Source organism: Eucyclogobius newberryi, unplaced genomic scaffold (assembly GCF_026437365.1).
Source record: "Eucyclogobius newberryi isolate DKJ021-1_F unplaced genomic scaffold, fEucNew1.0.hap1 SCAF_8, whole genome shotgun sequence".
NCBI classification, from domain to species: domain Eukaryota; kingdom Metazoa; phylum Chordata; class Actinopteri; order Gobiiformes; family Gobiidae; genus Eucyclogobius; species Eucyclogobius newberryi.
In genome coordinates, this window is record NW_027316500.1 from 3544904 (window position 1) to 3563614 (window position 18711).

General features: G+C 39.2%; 1 protein-coding gene across 2 annotated transcripts in view; it reads right to left on the reverse strand.

Moving 5' to 3' along the window:
• Positions 1–9430, reverse strand: part of LOC140351382 (melanopsin-A-like) — a 34305-nt gene extending 24875 nt beyond the window's left edge. For both annotated transcript variants that reach the window (XM_072437198.1, XM_072437199.1), the window contains exon 1: positions 9205–9430. In XM_072437198.1, the coding sequence (XP_072293299.1) occupies positions 9205–9378 (174 nt within the window). In that variant the 5' untranslated portion in view covers positions 9379–9430. The remainder of the gene's footprint in view (positions 1–9204) is intronic.
• Positions 9431–18711: the final 9281 nt, after the last annotated feature.

The following is an 18711-nucleotide window of genomic DNA, read 5'->3' on the forward strand; positions in this document are numbered from 1 at the left end:
GAAGCTCCTCTGGGCCGAGGTGAGAAGGAGCTGTGGACCTGATCAGAAGCTCCTCTGGGCCGAGGTGAGAAGGAGCTGTGGACCTGATCAGAAGCTCCTCTGGGCCGAGGTGAGAAGGAGCTGTGGACCTGATCAGAAGCTCCTCTGAGCCGAGGTGAGAAGGAGCTGTGGACCTGATCAGAAGCTCCTCTGGGCCGAGGTGAGAAGGAGCTGTGGACCTGATCAGAAGCTCCTCTGGGCCGAGGTGAGAAGGAGCTGTGGACCTGATCAGAAGCTCCTCTGGGCCGAGGTGAGAAGGAGCTGTGGACCTGATCAGAAGCTCCTCTGGGCCGAGGTGAGAAGGAGCTGTGGACCTGATCAGAAGCTCCTCTGGGCCGAGGTGAGAAGGAGCTGTGGACCTGATCAGAAGCTCCTCTCGACCGAGAAGCTGATCTGTGCAGAAGATGCTGCTGTAGCATGTTCAGACCAGGCCAATTTTTTGATAAGAAACATGCAATACTTTACTAGAATGTGTTCCATATATTCTATTTATTGGTTGGATGTATGAAGTTATTAGAGCATAATGGAATGGAATTAATAAGTGCTTTGTTGATAAACATGAAATTTCATACATGTTCTTATCCAGAGTAAAAACATTAACCATTAGGTACAGTTTTAAGACCCTTTTTTCAAAAATGTATCGGGATACGTATCGTAATGAGGGAATCGTATCGAAATATACATGTATCGGGATACGTATCGTATCGTGACCCCTGTATCGGGATACGTATCGTATACTATACGATACGTATCCCGATACAGGGGTCAGGATTCGATGCTGTACCCCTGTATCGGGATACAGCATCGACTGTCACTGCCTCCGAGATCGGTTGGTAGATCGCGACCGACACAATGGGCGCCCCTGTCCCACTATCTCGCATGACATTTCTAGGCTAATAAGTGATAAAAACACTAAGACTTGTTTATTTATCAAAATATGGGATGCAGTTGGGTTTTAGGGATGGTTTATTGTCCCCACATGTGAAATTGGATGATGGGCCATTTTGATTTATCATGTTATGTATGTACGTCTCAGTTAAAGGTGTGAGATGTATAGAAAAATGTACACTGTAAAATTGCAATTGTTGTTTTGGAGATATGACAAAATTGCAATATTGTGTATATTCTATTGTTTTATTGTAATTAAAATAATTAAAAATGACTAAAAATGTAGTGTAATCCCACAAGGGTAATGAGGTCATACCAATTTGTCAATGCCTAATCCCGTCAGATCTCGGACACTAATCAGGGACACTTCACTTCACCTACCAAAAAAATAAATACAAATAAACACAAAGTAGAACAATAAAAGAGCATTTCATTTGAGATGTCTAGACTAACCAAACACTAAGTGGGAGCCAATGTGGATATGAACTAGGTTTCAAAGAACAAGATTTGACCTCTACTACCTAAAAAAACAATGCATTGAGAAAATATCATCTAAATTTTGTTATTGATAGAAAATAAATATTGAGACATTCATTTTAGTCAATATCGCCGAGCCCTAGCCTCCTTTTAAATATATCTTGGGAAGTCGTTTGTATTGACACATGACACAAAACTATATGGAAGTAAAATAGGCTCAACACAAAGCGACCAACAACATTCATTGCACCAAATTTAAAGTCAAACACATTAGAAGCGATGAACTCTTCAGGATCTCTACCAGTACTACTTTAGTTTGTCGTTAAGTTGAGGGAGACTTTTAATTTTCACATTGTCGAGCAAATTCTATTAGAAATGAATGGGGAAGGATGTGTGTCCAACCCATAAGACCTTGAAGATGAATCCAAGCCCACGTGTACCATGTGATCAGTTCTGACCAATCAGCGCATAGCAACTAGCGCAGAGCTATCACAGGTGGAGAGCGAGAACACATAGTTGACTTTTGATGCTTTGAAGATTGAAATACTTTAAAAAGTTCACAAAGTAAAAATAGAGAAGAATCCTTTCAAAATCTGAAGGTTGTAGATTCCTATCAGCCGAACACAAGCGTTCCTTGTTTTCTACATACCTGACTGAAAGACATAATAAGCAACAGATGAAATGAAGTCTGGTCATGCAAATACAAGAAAGAAATGTGGTTGCAATATTAATCAAGGTAAGGTTACATGCTGCACGTACGTAATATACCTTGTGAGGTCCTAATCTAAACTGCTCCACACAATGTCTTCTACTCCACTCAGCATGGCTCACCCTGGACATCTTCCCACGGCATTGTGCTGCATCACATGACCGCACTGTGCTAGTGTTCTTCATGGTCTCTTACACCACAGGCCGAACAGAGCCGCCGAACAGAGCCCGGGTCGCAGCTTGTTGCACATACGGATCAATCGCTTCACCACCACTGGTTTGAATCAAAGGCCTCTCACCAACACCTCTGACAGCTTCACAAGAGTGAGGGCGCACTTTGTCTTATCCTTTCTGGATCACTACTAAATTGCTAAACACCAAATAGTTGCAAAAGATGAAAGCTCAACAAGGTGTCAAAAGCAAATGGAATCATCTGGCCTTGCAGGCAGGGGCGAAACTCTCAGTTTGGTATAAGGGGGGTCCAAAAATGTATGGAAATGATCACGCTTTAACGCTTTAAATGGCCTTGTAAAAAATACAACATTGTTAACATGATTAATATTAGAATACTAATGTAAGTATTTCCCCTTAAAACAGTCAAAATGTATTCAAAAATCTGTTTATTTACAAATTAAGTGCAATCAGGTTACACAAAATAAACAGAATACAATATGAAAATATTCAACAATGAATTGGTGTAACAAATTACAATTATCACATACAATTATCTAAGTGGCTGTAACAGAGCACAAAACAATAATATGACTTAAAACAACTGATCAGCCTGAGTCTACACAAAGGAGCCAAATATCTTTTTCCTATTGTTACTAGACCCAACAAACTCCTGGCATACACGATTAATATCCAACTTATCCAACCTTTCTTTGTGCACATTACAAACTATCATGTTGTTGCACGTAGCCATGTTTTAACCTTCTCAGTGACTGAAACTCCTTCAGTTTCACATGAAGTTACAGCACAACCATCAAAATCCTCACAAGCATCTCGACCTGACTGAAGACGCTCACCATTTTACAATTATTCACGATTATCAGCAAAAAGGGAGAGACTCTCTCTGTCTCTCTCTCTCTCTGTCTCTCTTTGTCTCTCTCTGTCTCTCTCTGTCTCTCTTTTATCTCTCTCTCTCTCTGTCTCTCTCTCTCTCTCTCTCTGTCTCTCTCTCTCTCTGTCTCTCTCTCTCTCTCTCTCTCTCTCTGTCTATCTCTCTCCATCTTGCCACTTTTTGCTCGCGCTGAGCGGCTGCTTTTTCAGATGCCAATGACATTTTAATGACAAGGGTTGTCCACATCTTCTTCAGCTTAAACTATCAGGAATTAAACTGTATCTTTCATCTTCATGTCACATTTTCCAATTTTTCTGTTTTCACAAATAGCACAACCCATTCATCACCAGAAGGCAGTTGCTATTGACAGCATAGACAGGCTGCTGGATGAACTGGCTAAGAAAGCCTGAGCCTCTTGTTGCTGTTTTTGATTATGGAAACATGTGGAATGTGAGTGAGGCTTCACATCTGGAGCAGGTACACCATATGAGTGGATTATGGCTTCACAGAAATCTGGGCAGGTCTTAACACTAGGACCCAAAACATAGGTCTACAGTGATCCTGATTACCAGGTGACCTTGTGAGCTCGACCTGGAGCTGAACTCATGTCCACATGTCACTGTCTGGAGAAGAGGCATCAGATCGTGACGAAGCCAAAGGGTCTTTAGAGACACTCAAGTCCTCAGAGGGATTATTTGTAGATTATCAGTTTGAGGAGAAGGTAAATCTGGACCTGTTCCCACGTCGACTGTGCCCACATGGGTTCCACTGAGGCCACATGAAAGCGTATCAAAAAATTAATTTGACAGTATATTGGTGGGGAGAAGGTCTGCATGTTGAAATGGATTGTTCAGTACATTGCAATAGCATTTTTGCCTTAGAACCATTTTAGATTACACCACTTAGTATCAGGACAGGATTGCATGTGTTAGTAAAAGAAACTAAATATACTGTAGATCTGAAGATGCTCCAGGAGTCAGCACTCACACACTGCGGTGTTAGATAATAACAGTTATTGGGGATGTTAAAATGAAAAAATGGTCACATCTTTATAGCGTTTTTCTACCGTCAAGGCACTTTGGTGCTTTACATCAAGGAACCAGTCACCATTCACACACACAATCACACACCAGATGTTCGCAGACACTGGGGGCGAGTCGGGTTAAGTGTCATGCCCAAGGACACAAAGAGCACTCTACAACTGAGCTACTGCCGTTCCAAGGAACGTGTTTACTTAAAGTGTTTTAGCTGATGCATGTTGAAGGGTGTTTGTCACGCTTACAACAAAGATGGCAGTTTTTACCATAAAGGTTTTGTTTATGACATTTGATCCTGATGAGTATTTTTTAAATGAGTTCTGCTACTTATTGTGATGGAATCTGTATGTTCTTGCCTGATTATCAATGGCATTTGGGTCATAACTCAAATTGACAAAAGCTTAACCTGTAGATTCAAGAACTGTTCAAATTTGATTCATTGCACATACATTTTGAAACAATCTGATGTCTCCTCCTTTTCTGGTTTTCATTTATTTAGGTCTCCTCCTCCTTTTGAAACATTTATGCAATGAAACATGTCACTCAGCAGCAGATACGGTTCGAAAATATATGAACTCCAGACTTTATGACACAGTTTACCTCTAGTTCACATTCCATCCCTACAGAAAGTTAGTTGTTTGTGTCAGAAAAAGCTTACTATGTTCTTTTAACTATTTCAGGTTGATTTTAGGGAAATGCAGTGTGATGAACTGGGGATTATACGTAAATGAACTACATATGCTATCAAAGACATCACAGTTATTGGAATTAACATATCTCAAATGTTAGCACGGTCTGCCAAAGTGCTCCTGAACAGGCGCCAGGGGAAACACAAACTTTGAGCAGAGCATTAGTGAAAAGCTGCAGAATCCACCCGGCGTCAGGAGCGGTGACACCGGGCCGAGGGGAGGAGGGTTTTAAAGATCCGACTGAGGTTCACACGCACAGGATTATTCCCACCACCAAGTGCATGCAATTATCACACATCTACCTGAATCTGCAAGAGCTCTGCAGAGTATCAGCACTTTTAAACCACTGGAAACAGAACACCAGGGAGGTCTAATGTCAAGCTTACGAAGAAAGGCGCGCTGACTTGGCAAATGAAAACACCATTAACAAAAGCCAAGAAATCTTCCATTTGGATGAACACTAGAGGACAATGCTAAACTTGGGATGACAAAGATTTAAATTGACTGGAAAGATCTGAAATTAGGATTTATTTATCTTTATCACCGTGAGAAGTCAGCCAATAGTACACAGGAGAAAGAGTAACACACAGATTCTTGAGGCGCAGATACAAGACCAGATACATGAGAAATTCAAACAAAGCTTCTCACTCCCAGGTTACAGATGTCAAAAAAGGTTTTATATGATACCATTTTGATCTTATTGCATCTGTCATTCTTTTAACCACTAGGTCAATAGTAACAGTTTTAAACAGTTTTGACTCGTCAGCACCCTGCAATTAGTCAAGTCTGCTCAAATGTTGTTTTCCATAATGAGTTTACCAACCGATTCCCGACAGGTTTTAGGCCAGAGGTTCTGAAACCTTTCACACCAAATGAAATAACAGATCATATTATGGTTTTCCAAATGCCTAAAGAGAGAAATCAGGCTTGAAGGTAAACCAGGTCTAAAATGAGATGATAATAAAAGCGTAAAATGAGACAACATATACAAGAAAAATCATGCAAACAAAACTGCATTTAATCAGACAAGGTTTCAATCGCATAAGGATCTTCCTCAGGTCAATTTAAAATGAGACTAAAAATAGTGCTACAGAAACCTTAGAAGAGCTACGAGGGCTTGATGAACTTTCAATCCTTGATTGAGTCTTTGGTCTTGATCATGGGCTGGAGTTCAGAAGAGAAGTTTGTTCATGGGGATGTGTGCCATACCCACAGCGACTCAATTATGATATCTGGCGTATCTGAGGTACAGCAAGTATTCAATGATGATTTGAACCATAATCCAACTTTTGTCAACAGGTGGGTTGTGGTTGTTGCCACAAATCAACATTAATTTTCCATCCATGTTGGGCACCTACCTGCAGTGGGCCCCATACCACCAGAGACAGCTCAATATGCTCACATCGGCACCAAAACATCTTGCACGTCCAAAATGTGCAAATAGAGAACAATCTTTTGACATTCTTATTTTCTAGTGCCATCAATCTGCCCAACTAGGATATATTCCAAGATACTTCTTAGAATCTAGTGCAGACCTGGGCAAACTACGGCCCGCGGGCCACATACGGCCCAATCGTCTTTATAATCCGGCCCGCCAAACATAATAAATAAAAATATTTTTTTCAGGTCAGACCTGCGCATTTGTGGCCCTCGGCCTGTTTCAATCTGGCCCCTAGAAAGATTTTTGTTTCTATTTTTTAATTGTCTGTAATAACATCTGTCTGCACTTGTGTCCTTAATAATTAAATGAATTAAATAATAGATTCAATCGCATATATATATATATATATATATATATATATATATATATATATATATATATATATAATAAATAATCAATATTGTTGTTATTATTATCATTATTATTAAAAAAAAATTGCAGGCTGGCCCTCCGCTACTTGCCTGGATTCAAATATGGCCCTCGGAGGAAAATAATTGCCCACCCCTGATCTAGAGTATAGGCCTATTTATGATAATAATTTGGTGAAACCACTGCTTTGAGGTGGCACGTCATCAGCATTATTGTTGTGGCCTTTGTTGAATCAAGATAGAAAGTATCCTATTTCTGAACATGGAAATAGGATACTTTAATAGATACATTTAGAACAAACTGTTGAATATTATAACCAAAAGAGTCAGGTTTGTGGAGATTATTTTGGTAAATTTGCAATAAAAACATAAAACAAAAAAACAAAAAGCATTATTTTATTTTAGTTTATTTTTTACTAAACATTACAAAAAAAATGAATAAAAAGGAAATATATAAATATAAATAATATCTATTTATATTTATATTTATAAATCTTGTCTGGCTCGTGGACACAACCTCATCCTGTGCAACCTTTTTGAACCTTGAACTTTGAACCTGTCAGTGGCATAATCTGTAAATCAGATACAGTCAGTAAAGCAAAAGGTGGCACATATCTTCTGACCCATGCTGTGCTGAATGGAGGTCAGCAGGAGACACATGAATTTAAAGCAGAGATCATGACTTTGTACTCAGGGCGGGCTATGACAACTCACTCGGATTTATGATGCCTGCTTTTAGTCGTCTGCAGCGGGGTATAAAATGTTCTTTGAAGATACAGGAGAAGTAATTAAATTGCTTTTATTGAGAGGTTTATAGAGATTACGGGTTGATTCCTCAGCCAGAGGATGATAAATATTGGATCATAAGAAAAGGTGACACTCTTCTTGCCTTGCATATAACAGGATATTATTGCCTAATGTTGGTCAGTAAAATGTTATTGAAATAATTCATATTGAAGTTGGTGTAATCCCTCATTTGTCCAGGAGTGTTCCATTGTAGAAAAAAATTCTGTTGTATCAGCTCTGTTTTTAGAAAAACAAAGAGTTTTGACACTCATCCAAGAGTCATTCTCAATCTGCGACTCGAGTCTGTGAACTCCAGTTCGGTTTAATCAGTAAGTAAAACTAAGTAAAAACAGAATCCTTCTTTAAACCGAAATGGCGGTTTAAGATTCAATGTTCCGGTCGTATATAATAGTGTTTTGAAACCCTGAAACGGGAGACGCCCGGGGCTTTCCGACTAATCAGGTCCTCAGTGAGGAGCCAAAGTCAGTTTAAAATAGGATGTAAATAGCCCATTACAGGGCTGTTAGGATAGGGCTGAAGAGGGTAGTCTCAAGTGAAACCAAAAACTCCCTTTATCAGCAGGTCCCGCCCGGTGGGCAGGGCTTACACAATGTAGGATATAAAACCTGCGTTCTCAGACTGGATTTGGAGATTGAGAATGACTCTTGGATGAGAGTAATTACTGAACTGTATTTTTAGCTACCACGACCATGTGTCTCCTCTGTCATCAAGCTGTTTAGGCATCTACTTTGGTCCATGTCATTCCCCAAATGCAACCCAAACAATCGGTGGAAATCTGGCCCGAGGACTAAGCAGAGTTGGCATTCGAACACACACATCCATGTTTAATCGATCTGCATTAGTGGATTCCTGAAAAAGTCAATATGGCGTTCCAGCAGCACCAAAAGCATGCAGCCACATATATGGGATCAATGGTGGACACATCCCAGGGTGGGAAATGTGCTCAGTGATGTTAATGCACCTGTACTCAGCACTGGAGGAGCGAATGATTGTGACAAAAAACTTGCCCAATTTTGGACGTCCCAAAGGTAAACTTAATGGTAAATACGAGCCATACCAACAACGAATATGCACATTTCAAAATGCATACTTTGAATTTTCCATACACTATTGGCATGTGTGTCATGTAATACCATGTTGCAGGAGCGAGTTCTTTTATTGACGCTTTCATCAGCTCTGGAGCTGGCTGTAGCCTTTGTGACCCAGAGTCAATACAAATGTATGCCAGTGATATATACTGTACTCCATCAATATTGGAGCACATGCCAAGTGCAGCTTAATGTCTACTCTACACCATATCACCCAGGCAAAATGTTTGTTTTTTAAAGACTTTTATGATGCATTATTTCAGTTCAGGTGTTATTTGAGTTGTAATGATTTTAAGAAGATTTGGCCATATCTCAAATGTGTTTATAAATGTTGACAAGCTGCCTCTTCTCCAAATTCTTTAATTAAAAAAAAATGATTCAAACGATTGTGTGTTTTTGTTTTTTTCAAACGACAAAAAATGTGCCAAATGTCTATGGTGCTGACTGCTTAATATTAAAGCACCGGCCAGACTTTACAATTTACATAAGCGACAGAAAATATATAAAGTATAAACTGCGCGTTAAAATAAAGCACTCATTTCGACCACATAATGTGTGTTCATTACTAATAATAATTATTAGTAATGAAAGTAACTGACCGTCGGGGCCAAGCCGGGCAGCTCCACCGCGCGGCGAGCCTCCGCCTCGGAGCCGTTGACGCTGCTCCACGCGGCCAGAGCCAGAGAGCAGTTCGGGGGCTCGTGGTCGGCGCACGCGAGGACGCTGAGGTGGCGAGCGGGAGGCAGTGGTGCACTTATGTCCCCCTCGTCCATCCTCGTGCTGCTACTGCTCCTCCTGCTGCTCCTCCTTCTCCTGCTCCTGCTCCTGCTTGTGTGTTGCCTCTGCCGCTGTGCTCGCTCCTCTGGCTCCGCCGCGGACACAGCCCGAGTGAAGAGGAGAGCTGTGGAGGGCGAGTAACAGGTGAAGAGAGGCAGACAGCGGCAGGTGGTTAAACGATGACATAAATGAAGTAGGCTTTTCTTGACGTGGTTTACCTTGAACGGGCTGTTTTCTTATCCATATTAACTATTCTTATATGTAAAATGACACAAAGGGCTTAATATCATGAGGGATGAAGATGCTGCCAGCGCATATAATCACACAGGGGAAGTTTTGCTCCATTTAGGCTACATTATGTACTTATTTTCTTAGCGGAGCTTAACATTAGACCTTGTCCAGGAGCCTACAGAAGTCCCCTTTCATATGAAGCGGGAAATGATTATATTCAGCCCATGCAACTGACGCAATCTAACTGAACTAAGTTTGGCATTTGTTCTTAGTGTTCTAATTTTTTCGCCTTAACTTAAGCAAATATTTATTTTTGACAATACAGCCTATTATTTCGTTAGGCGAAATTAATTATTTGAAATTTAGCATTTTACATTGTTCCTCCACACCATTAATACGACTTGGAAAATGAATATTATGTTGGTATAAACATCAGAATGCTTGATTTTTGCCAAATTTACAGATTTCCAAAAATGGTCTAAGGGCTGCATTTGGCCCCTGGGCCGTATTTTAGACATGAATGACTTAGGCTAATAAGTATAGTCAAATGAGGCCGTGTGTGAGGAAAGTCTATACTTTTCTTGGAAATTGAAAATATCGAACACAGCTGTGAAGAAATGTAAACAGGCTGCCGCTTCATGTTTTCTTGGAGAGAAGTCGATCAGTCCAGCAGCGCTCGGTTTTATTGGAGTTCTGCGAGAAATCTTGCACCACAAAATGGCTATATTTGCACCAAAACACTGGAATAATAGTAAGTAAGTAGGCTTTGTATTTTCCAGTGACTCAGGGCCAGAAAACATCACAAGGCATCACAGTTGCTGAGTGGCTAAAACCTGAGCTTGGTGCTTCCTTTAATACCTTATTCTTTGATAACATTAGTTATCAAAGAATAGCTTTTTCATCCATTCTCTTCTGCCATGTCTGGTGTGCTGTTTTTTATATTGAAAAAGCTGGTCCGCAAGCTTTTTCAATATAAATAAATAAGAAAAGTCTTTCGAGTGTTTTTTTTTTCTTTCTTTCACCAGTCATCACCAGCAGCATTGAATAATTTGTCAAATACAGATGAATATTTAAACCTTAAGGACTGTGTGGCAGTGAGTTTTCTCACAAAGGAAATAGACTAAGAAAATGTAGCTTCAAACTTCGAGGTTCAAGGAAGTAGTGATTCAATTTCCTACATTATTTGACTGATTTGTTTTTCTCATTGAGTACTTTAAGGGTTTGGGCTTTCAATATGAAGTCATTTGGATGTCTTAAATTTTTTTATCATCACTATTTGCCCAATACCAACAGAAATCCATCATCAAGCCTTTATCACGCATTATGCACATATCAATAGAGAATCCTCACAGACAATAAATAGATTTACCAGAGCTCATGTCCTGAAAGTAAATCCTTGAAAAAATAATGGTAGATAGGCTTTCAGCAGAAATAATATATTGAAGGTTACTGTCTTCTGTCATTAACAATAAGAAAATTGAATAAAAGAAAATCTTTTACTATTGCTAACCTATGCACAGACATGGCAAACTCACAACATGACGAGTACTTACTGTTCTGTTCTTTCTTTCAGGCTCCAGAAGGTAAGGTCTTGTTATTTTCTTTTGTGTTAAAGATTGTAATGATTTTTCATTTATTACTGTCATAGATCTGATGCACAAATATATAAAACGAAAATGGACTTTTTAGCTATTTAAGATTGACTTGAGTGTGGTATCTTTGCAGAAGGTGTTTACCGCAGACAAGTAGCAGCCTTTATAAGGTAGCACTGCGATGCACGTGGTTCTTATGGGGATATATGGGTCTTTAGGTCATGTAAAGCCATCACTCATCACTGATTTGGGTGCATTCATTCACAGCAGAATTTGTAGAGGCACTCTGCTTTGATTATCATGCCCACACGCTTGGCTCATCACTATAATGCAGGAAGATTAACTCTAACTCCCCTACACATGTGCAGGCAGAAATGTCCAAAGTGTTTTTTTCTTCAAATAACAAAACACTTAAAGGGGACATATAAAGAAAATCAACTTTAATGAGCTTTGACCTTGTTACAACAGTGTTTCCTCATCATTAGTATTTTGGTTCATTCCTGTCCTGTAACTAAGTCTTGAGTCACAGCGCAGTCCCAGCTACTCTCAGCTCTGAGTTTTTTTCTACATTTGATCAACCAAATCACAAAAATTAGAGATGAATTAAATTACTCCCTCTATTAGCCCCCTGAACAAGCCAAGCTGTAAAACAAGTGTCCCATATAAATTAATCAGTAACACTAGAAAGGTTTAAGCGGAGATAACTTCAGCCATTATGTTCCTAAAGGGTCAACTTCACTAAACCAGTTGTGTGAGGTTTAATTAATTATAATAGTTTTTTTAGAAGTCAGAAGTTTTGGGACCAATCGATGTTCATGTCAAAAAAGCAACTCAGAATGACCAAAGTGGAGAGGAAAGTAAAGAAGTCCTCTAGCTCACCAGCAGGCGCAGAGGGAGGATGATAAAACCCTATAACTGTCATTTCCCAAGGATTATTTTTGCCCAAACCCACCTCTAGAGCTATGTATTGAAAACTTTTTGACTTAGAGACTTAGGGAATTTACAGTTGCAGAAAAACAAGATTTTATGAATATTGCTCCTCCACCTCCTTTACTGGGTCTAATGGAATAATTGTCCACTGAATTGTCAGCATCTGAGATCTTGGAGGTTAATCATGTTTCAGAAAATACAAATATATCAGAATTTGCTTGTTTTGCCCACACTCTAATGAAGTCTGTTTTTGATTGAAGACTTCACACATTCATGTGAATAAGACCTTTTTTAGATTTAAATGTTGATATATTTAAGTCAGTGTTTAGAACATTATCTTATTGAGTATTCGATATGGGCAGGCATTTAGTAGGTTTAATGTTGATTAAATATGATTTGTAGTTTTTTCGGTCTGTTTTGACTCCATTCATTCCATTTATTATTCACAACACAATTGTCACTTGAATCCTTTCCATTTGCATAGGTGCAATAGAGGGTTGGGCAGGTTGAGGCCCTGACACTAATGTTCTCCTTGTAATCCTGACTGGGATCTGAAGAAGTCCATGAGTATTTGAAGTTACCATATCTGATTGTCACACATTGACTGCTGCAGATGCAAGAGAGAGGTCGATGTTAAAAGAGAGAAGACGAGATCCATACATATGGACGTTTTTGCCGAGGCTATAGCTATATTTTTTCCTCTTAAAACAGAGGATGGGCAGGGGAAGATTCCCTAGTATGATTTTCCTCCAAATAAGTCTTAATGTAGTTTTTTCCTTAAACAAAGTTTCACTAAGCAGACTTCTCCAAGTCTACAGTATCGTATAATTGTCATATTGTGCCTACAACTGCCTCCTGTGATTTTAGATCTGTCTTTACTGAACATAAAGAAATCGTCTATTCTGGAGAAGATTGTATGTGGATTAGAAAAAAAAGTGTACTGGTGTGCAAAGGGGTTCATCTCCCTCCAGATTTCAATTAGACCTATATTCTTCATTAATTTACAGAATAGTATTTATTTATTGTTCCCCCAGTGCCTCAAGAGTTTGACACTTTTAATGTAGGTTGAATGCAAACATTCCAATCGCCGCCACAGTTTAGGGTTCCCCTAGAGTGGTTTGCAATCAGGTCCATAATAAATAATAACAGTATAGAAGGTGACATCACTCCCCGGTGGAGCATACACATTCAATAGTGTAAAACCTTTCCATCAATAGTTCCTTTAACCAGTAAATATCTGCCCTCCTTGTTTATACATTCAAAACTTTGTTCAAAAGCTGTTTGGTTTTAAATCAATATTGCAACTCCCCTAATGTGGTTAGTTTTTGATGTTCAGCGTTGTTCAAATGTGTCTCTTATATATATCTCTTCTTTCTTTTCTAATTTTTGTTAGAGATGTTTATCGTCTGATTGGGTTCAATATGCCGTTAATGTTAAAGGATGCTACTTGTAATTCTTCTAATGCCATTGTGTTGATTTTCCCATTGATAATTTTCAAATGTTTTCGCTGGTCGAATACAACATATGAACACAAGAACTACAGAAACAGGAAACAGATAAAAAGATAACGAAAAACAAACAAGTTCATGCTGACAACATCCACCAAAACCCAAAACCCAGAACCTGATCATAAATAATCAAAAAGTGGAGGGAAGTCTATTCCTAATGAAGAGCCCCTAAAAGCTCCTCGGCCGCTCCTGACTCCACTCCTCATGAAGAACTAGACTCACTACTTCCCCTGTCCATCACGCCCGCCAGCCGCCCTTTACAAGTATTTTTCTATTTTCCCACATATTTAATCTCCCACATAAAGCAACAAGGATGGATACAACAAGACACATAGTTTAAGTGCTAAAGCAGACAACATGGGCATAAAGTCTGCGATCAAAAACAAGCAAGTCACATCATTATCAACGGTCTCTTCAAATCAACAGAAATGTATCACCATGTGATCACAATCCAAACTCACTTACCTCACGCTGGCGGCTCCATCTCTTGTCACTGTTCAGTTCTCTGTGTCTTGGATCCTCCTGAGATGGACCTCTGCTTCTCTCAGAGTTCTGAGCATGTGCTTTTTAACTTCAAAAGTCACCAGAAGAGTCGCTGGGAAAGAAGACCCATGTCTCAGCTTTCTCTTCCTAAGCTCATCACAGATGTGGTGGAATTTGTGTCACTGTTGACGAACCTCGTATGGAATATGTGGGAAGGTCCGTATTGGAGGTCACCTTTAACTTTTGCAGCCTTTGTGACACATTCCTTCACATGATCGTTGAGAAGCCTCATTATCAGGCCTCATAGTTTATCAGTTGTTGGTCTTGGTTTGCCCAGGCGATGTGCTCTTTCTGTTGTGATGGAGGGGACTTCAACTCCAGAGCTTACAAGGAGCTCTGGAGTTGACCTTATGAGCAGGTGATTTCCTCCCCCTGCTTTCAGCTCTCTCATGTCGCTTTCAAATAGGTTGAGTTGAACCGCGCCAGCTGTGGGGCGAGAGCACCATGACCAGAAGTCCTCCAGAGCACCTTCTTCCACATGTTTACTGTCCCCCCCACATGGCTCCTGCTGCAGGCTGTTTTTATCACTGACTTCTTCTAGCCACTCTTCCATGAAAGGCCAGATTTGTGTAGGGCACGACTAATTCCCTCACCTGAGCTGTGATCTCTGCAGCCCCTCCAGAGTTACCATGGGCCTCTTGGCTGCATCTCTGATCAGAGCTCTCCTTGTTATACTTTTGCAAGACACTGGATATTAATATTCTATACAATATACAAATGTTCCACAATATGACAACAAATCCCAAACTCCATGGAGAATGTTCAGAAGTAGGGTTTTACCTTTGTGTATCAATGGAATTATGCAGGAGACTTTCCACCTCCAGAAAGTTACATATTGTGCCTTTAAGACAAAAAACAAAACAACATTGTAATTATAAAGTGTAATAGTTATAGTTAGAAATACATTAAACTAATTTTATGTATAAATACATTATACACAAAATTATTATACATTAATTTCTGTATTTTTACCATCTTGTAAAATTTTGGGTCATGATATTGTATATTTTGCATTTACTTGTTACAAACGAAATTAATGTTATTTTCTTTCCTTACGTCATCCACAGTGAGGTGATGTGGGCTGCTTTAGTCGTGCTTTGGGCTCTTCTTGACCAGGACTTCTGCTCCAGTGGTGAGTGATTTACAGCAGCATGATGCATTGGTCACTGACCCCCAGGTGAACAGGAAGTCAATCAAGGAATTTGATTGATTCTTTTTCCCCGTGTCTGGTGGGTTTGTTCCATGTGCTCTGGATTCCCTCATTCCTCCAGCCAGGTACTCCTCACTGAGATCCAGGCTCAGGACCTGGAGGAGGGTCACTGACTGCTCCAGACAATTTGTGGCACTAATGCACAGATCTCTAGTTGTGTGAGTGCATTTTAAAGATTCTTTGTTTTTGGGTGTGGGTTGAATGGGTTTGAAACAGCAGAAATGTTGGGGAAATATTTTGTCTTTTATTATGAGCAACAAAGATAAAACAAATGGGGAGTAGGGCAGTATTGACAAAAACATTTATTTTTAATTTATGCAATACAGTATATATATTATCCCAACAATATTATCAATCCAACAGAAATATGTCAAAATATGTCTATAAACTTGTTAGTTTAGGCTTAATTATCAGGCAAATGTGAGATGTCTGTAAAAAGAATCACAAAAGAGCAAAAATATCAACTTATACCTTTATCGGAAAGTTTACACAATGTTTTATTTTTGATAATTTTGCTATGAATAAGATACTCCACATTCAAATTGTGCATAATATGTACAATTTGAATAATAACGTGAATGTTCACGTTATTATCGAAAGATCGATATACGTATTGCCCACCTCTAGTAGGGAGAACACCTTAGAAGAAAAAGCTATATTTTTGCAAATGCAAATTCTGTGCAAAACACAGACATTAAGACTGTGTGTTTTCCGGTGCTGGGTCAGCCACCTGTTTGAATTTTTTTTTCAAAGAGGTGGCTGACCCTGCACCGGAAAACACACAGTACTCCTTAAAGTAATGTGTTTATGAACAATGTGTTCTTTGGCATTTTCATATTTGCTCTTCTCTTTGGAATAAATACAAACCACAAAACCAATATCTCTGTTCAAATCTAATCACAAATGACTTCTTGACTGAAGGAATAATGCGGTGGTGGTGAAAAAATAGCGAGTGCACTCTCATGGAGTATGAGGGTGAACAAGGCCACTATAGTGTCTATAGTGTCACATACTTCTGTCTGAAGAGGCTGAAAATAAGGATCAGGCTCTTTGATTGAAGTTATAGAGGCACTTTCTCGTGAAAGTAAACAACTAGAAATGAACGTCCGTATAGAATGAGTGCAATGGAGCCTTAACCACAGTGTTTTTAAGACATCTTTGCACACTTTGTGGAGGGAGGACTAAGTTAATCACATAGCATATTTTGGTTATGGAAGTATAGAAATTGTGCGTATGGATCCATACAGTGCCCAACTCTCCATTTATGTTGCAGTTTTTGATAAATATAATAATAATATAAAACAGCAACAAAATAAAAGGAGGAAAAAGTAACTGCATTTATGGCACAGGTCCAGTGCCAGCTAAAAAAGTAATTTAGCAATTGAGCAGTTGCTATAAAATGTCGTAGATATAATTGCTAATAAATGACAATCACATATAGCCAGACCTTTGGGAAACATAGGTAAACAACATCTCATTTACATAGAGCATTTGATTTTCAGACGAGGAGTTGTGTTGCTCAAGTTATTTTCTCTCAAGTGCTCAAAGAAGCATATTGAAGCTCTAGTTTTTACTTTCACTTTAATGCAACAGACTAAAACAAAAGCACATGCTCTAGGGCCTGTAGTGTGAGTAGTCCAGTGAGTCCACATCCATAGCATCAAGTAGCTAACTAACCCTAATCACAGCAAAAACTTATTTCAACAGATGGACTACATTTAAATAGGTGGTTTTGTTTTTTAAAGGGGGCTTTCTCTTTAAAGTATGTACATTACCTACCATATGAATTCTGCTGGACTACTTTATGTTACAATAAATATGATCCTTAAATAAGATCAGCTGGCAAAATACGTATGTTGATAGAAAAAACATTGTTACAAACTACACAATGTTTAGTGAAATAGCAGAATGTGGGGCCTTTAAGTATTGATTATCTACATCACTGATTTTGGGTCACAAATGTTAATCCTGTTGCGTATCCTTCATGCACTCAGGCATTATAGGTCAGACGATGAACCTATGTGAAAGAATGTAGGACTTTTAGCCTTGATCGTTCTGCAGCCTGCGCTTCGTTCGCTAACATTCATTTACTAAAAGAGCTGTCTGCCCTGCACACGGTCAGGCTTAATGTTCCAGGTCAGAGTGATGAGGCACTGCAATGCTCTATAGACAGCTGTTTCATAACACGCAGCATTCTGATAAAGTAGGTCTATGACAGCAGCACGTCCTTCAGAGGGCAGGCCACGGTCAGGCATTGTGCCATTTGTAAATAATATAAATTGTTATTTACTGCCGTAACAAAAGATAAAGTAGATTATAAGATAAGATAAGATAGCCTTTATTTGTCCACACAATGGCAAACATATGAGGAAGTATTGTATGATTTAAAAAAAAGATAATTTGAAATAAATTTAAAGTTTCAGTTGTGTTAATGAAACAATCCGTTTGCTCATTGGGACATGATTAGGGCCAAAATCAGTTTGAATCATCTGAGCAGACACATCACAGCAGAAGGTATCCACATTTCTTAAAACCTGAATGAACCTAATTGTGCTACATAGAGATAGAAAGGCACCTCCATAAAAAAAACACCTCCAGAAACATTCTCCATGGAAAAAGATAAGTTACTGTGGAATATTATGCTAACATAGCAGCATAGTTCCATGGAAACAAGCGCAGGAGCAGGCTCCTCCCCCAGGCCAGGATGCAAGCCCTATTTTTTACTAAAATGTTACACTCATTAAATGGTCACATTTATATAGCGCTTTTTCTACTGTCAAGGCACTCAAAGCGCTTTACATCAAGGGCTTTCAACTGATCATAGCCTGCAACGGATAATATAAACGCTATTAAACCTTCACAAATTTGTTTCATTAAAAAAGTATTAAAAAATCTCCACGTTGTAACAATATAAAATGAATAGAGCCGCTAAATAAGAATATTGTGCAGTGTCTTATAATAATAATAATAATAATAATAATAATAAATATAGCCGCAAGCGGCAATGATCGGCCCTCGCAACGCCGCCGCCACGCCGCAAGAGGAGGGGGCGCTAACGCGCCCCAATTGTCCTTTTAGTACGCCTACTGCTCAATCTGTGACGCTGTCACATCTTCTCCCCTTTGTTTTACCATCAAAAAGCAATTTTATTTTGAATTCTTGGCAAAATGTGCGGCTTTGCCGCACAGACACTGTGACTCTTTGAATAAAAATGTGGATAACTTTTGATGGTCCACACCTGAAGATGAGTCTCACCAAATTTCAGGTTAATATGTCTAACGCCCTGGGAGGAGTTTGTGAAAGTAAAAAGTGTAA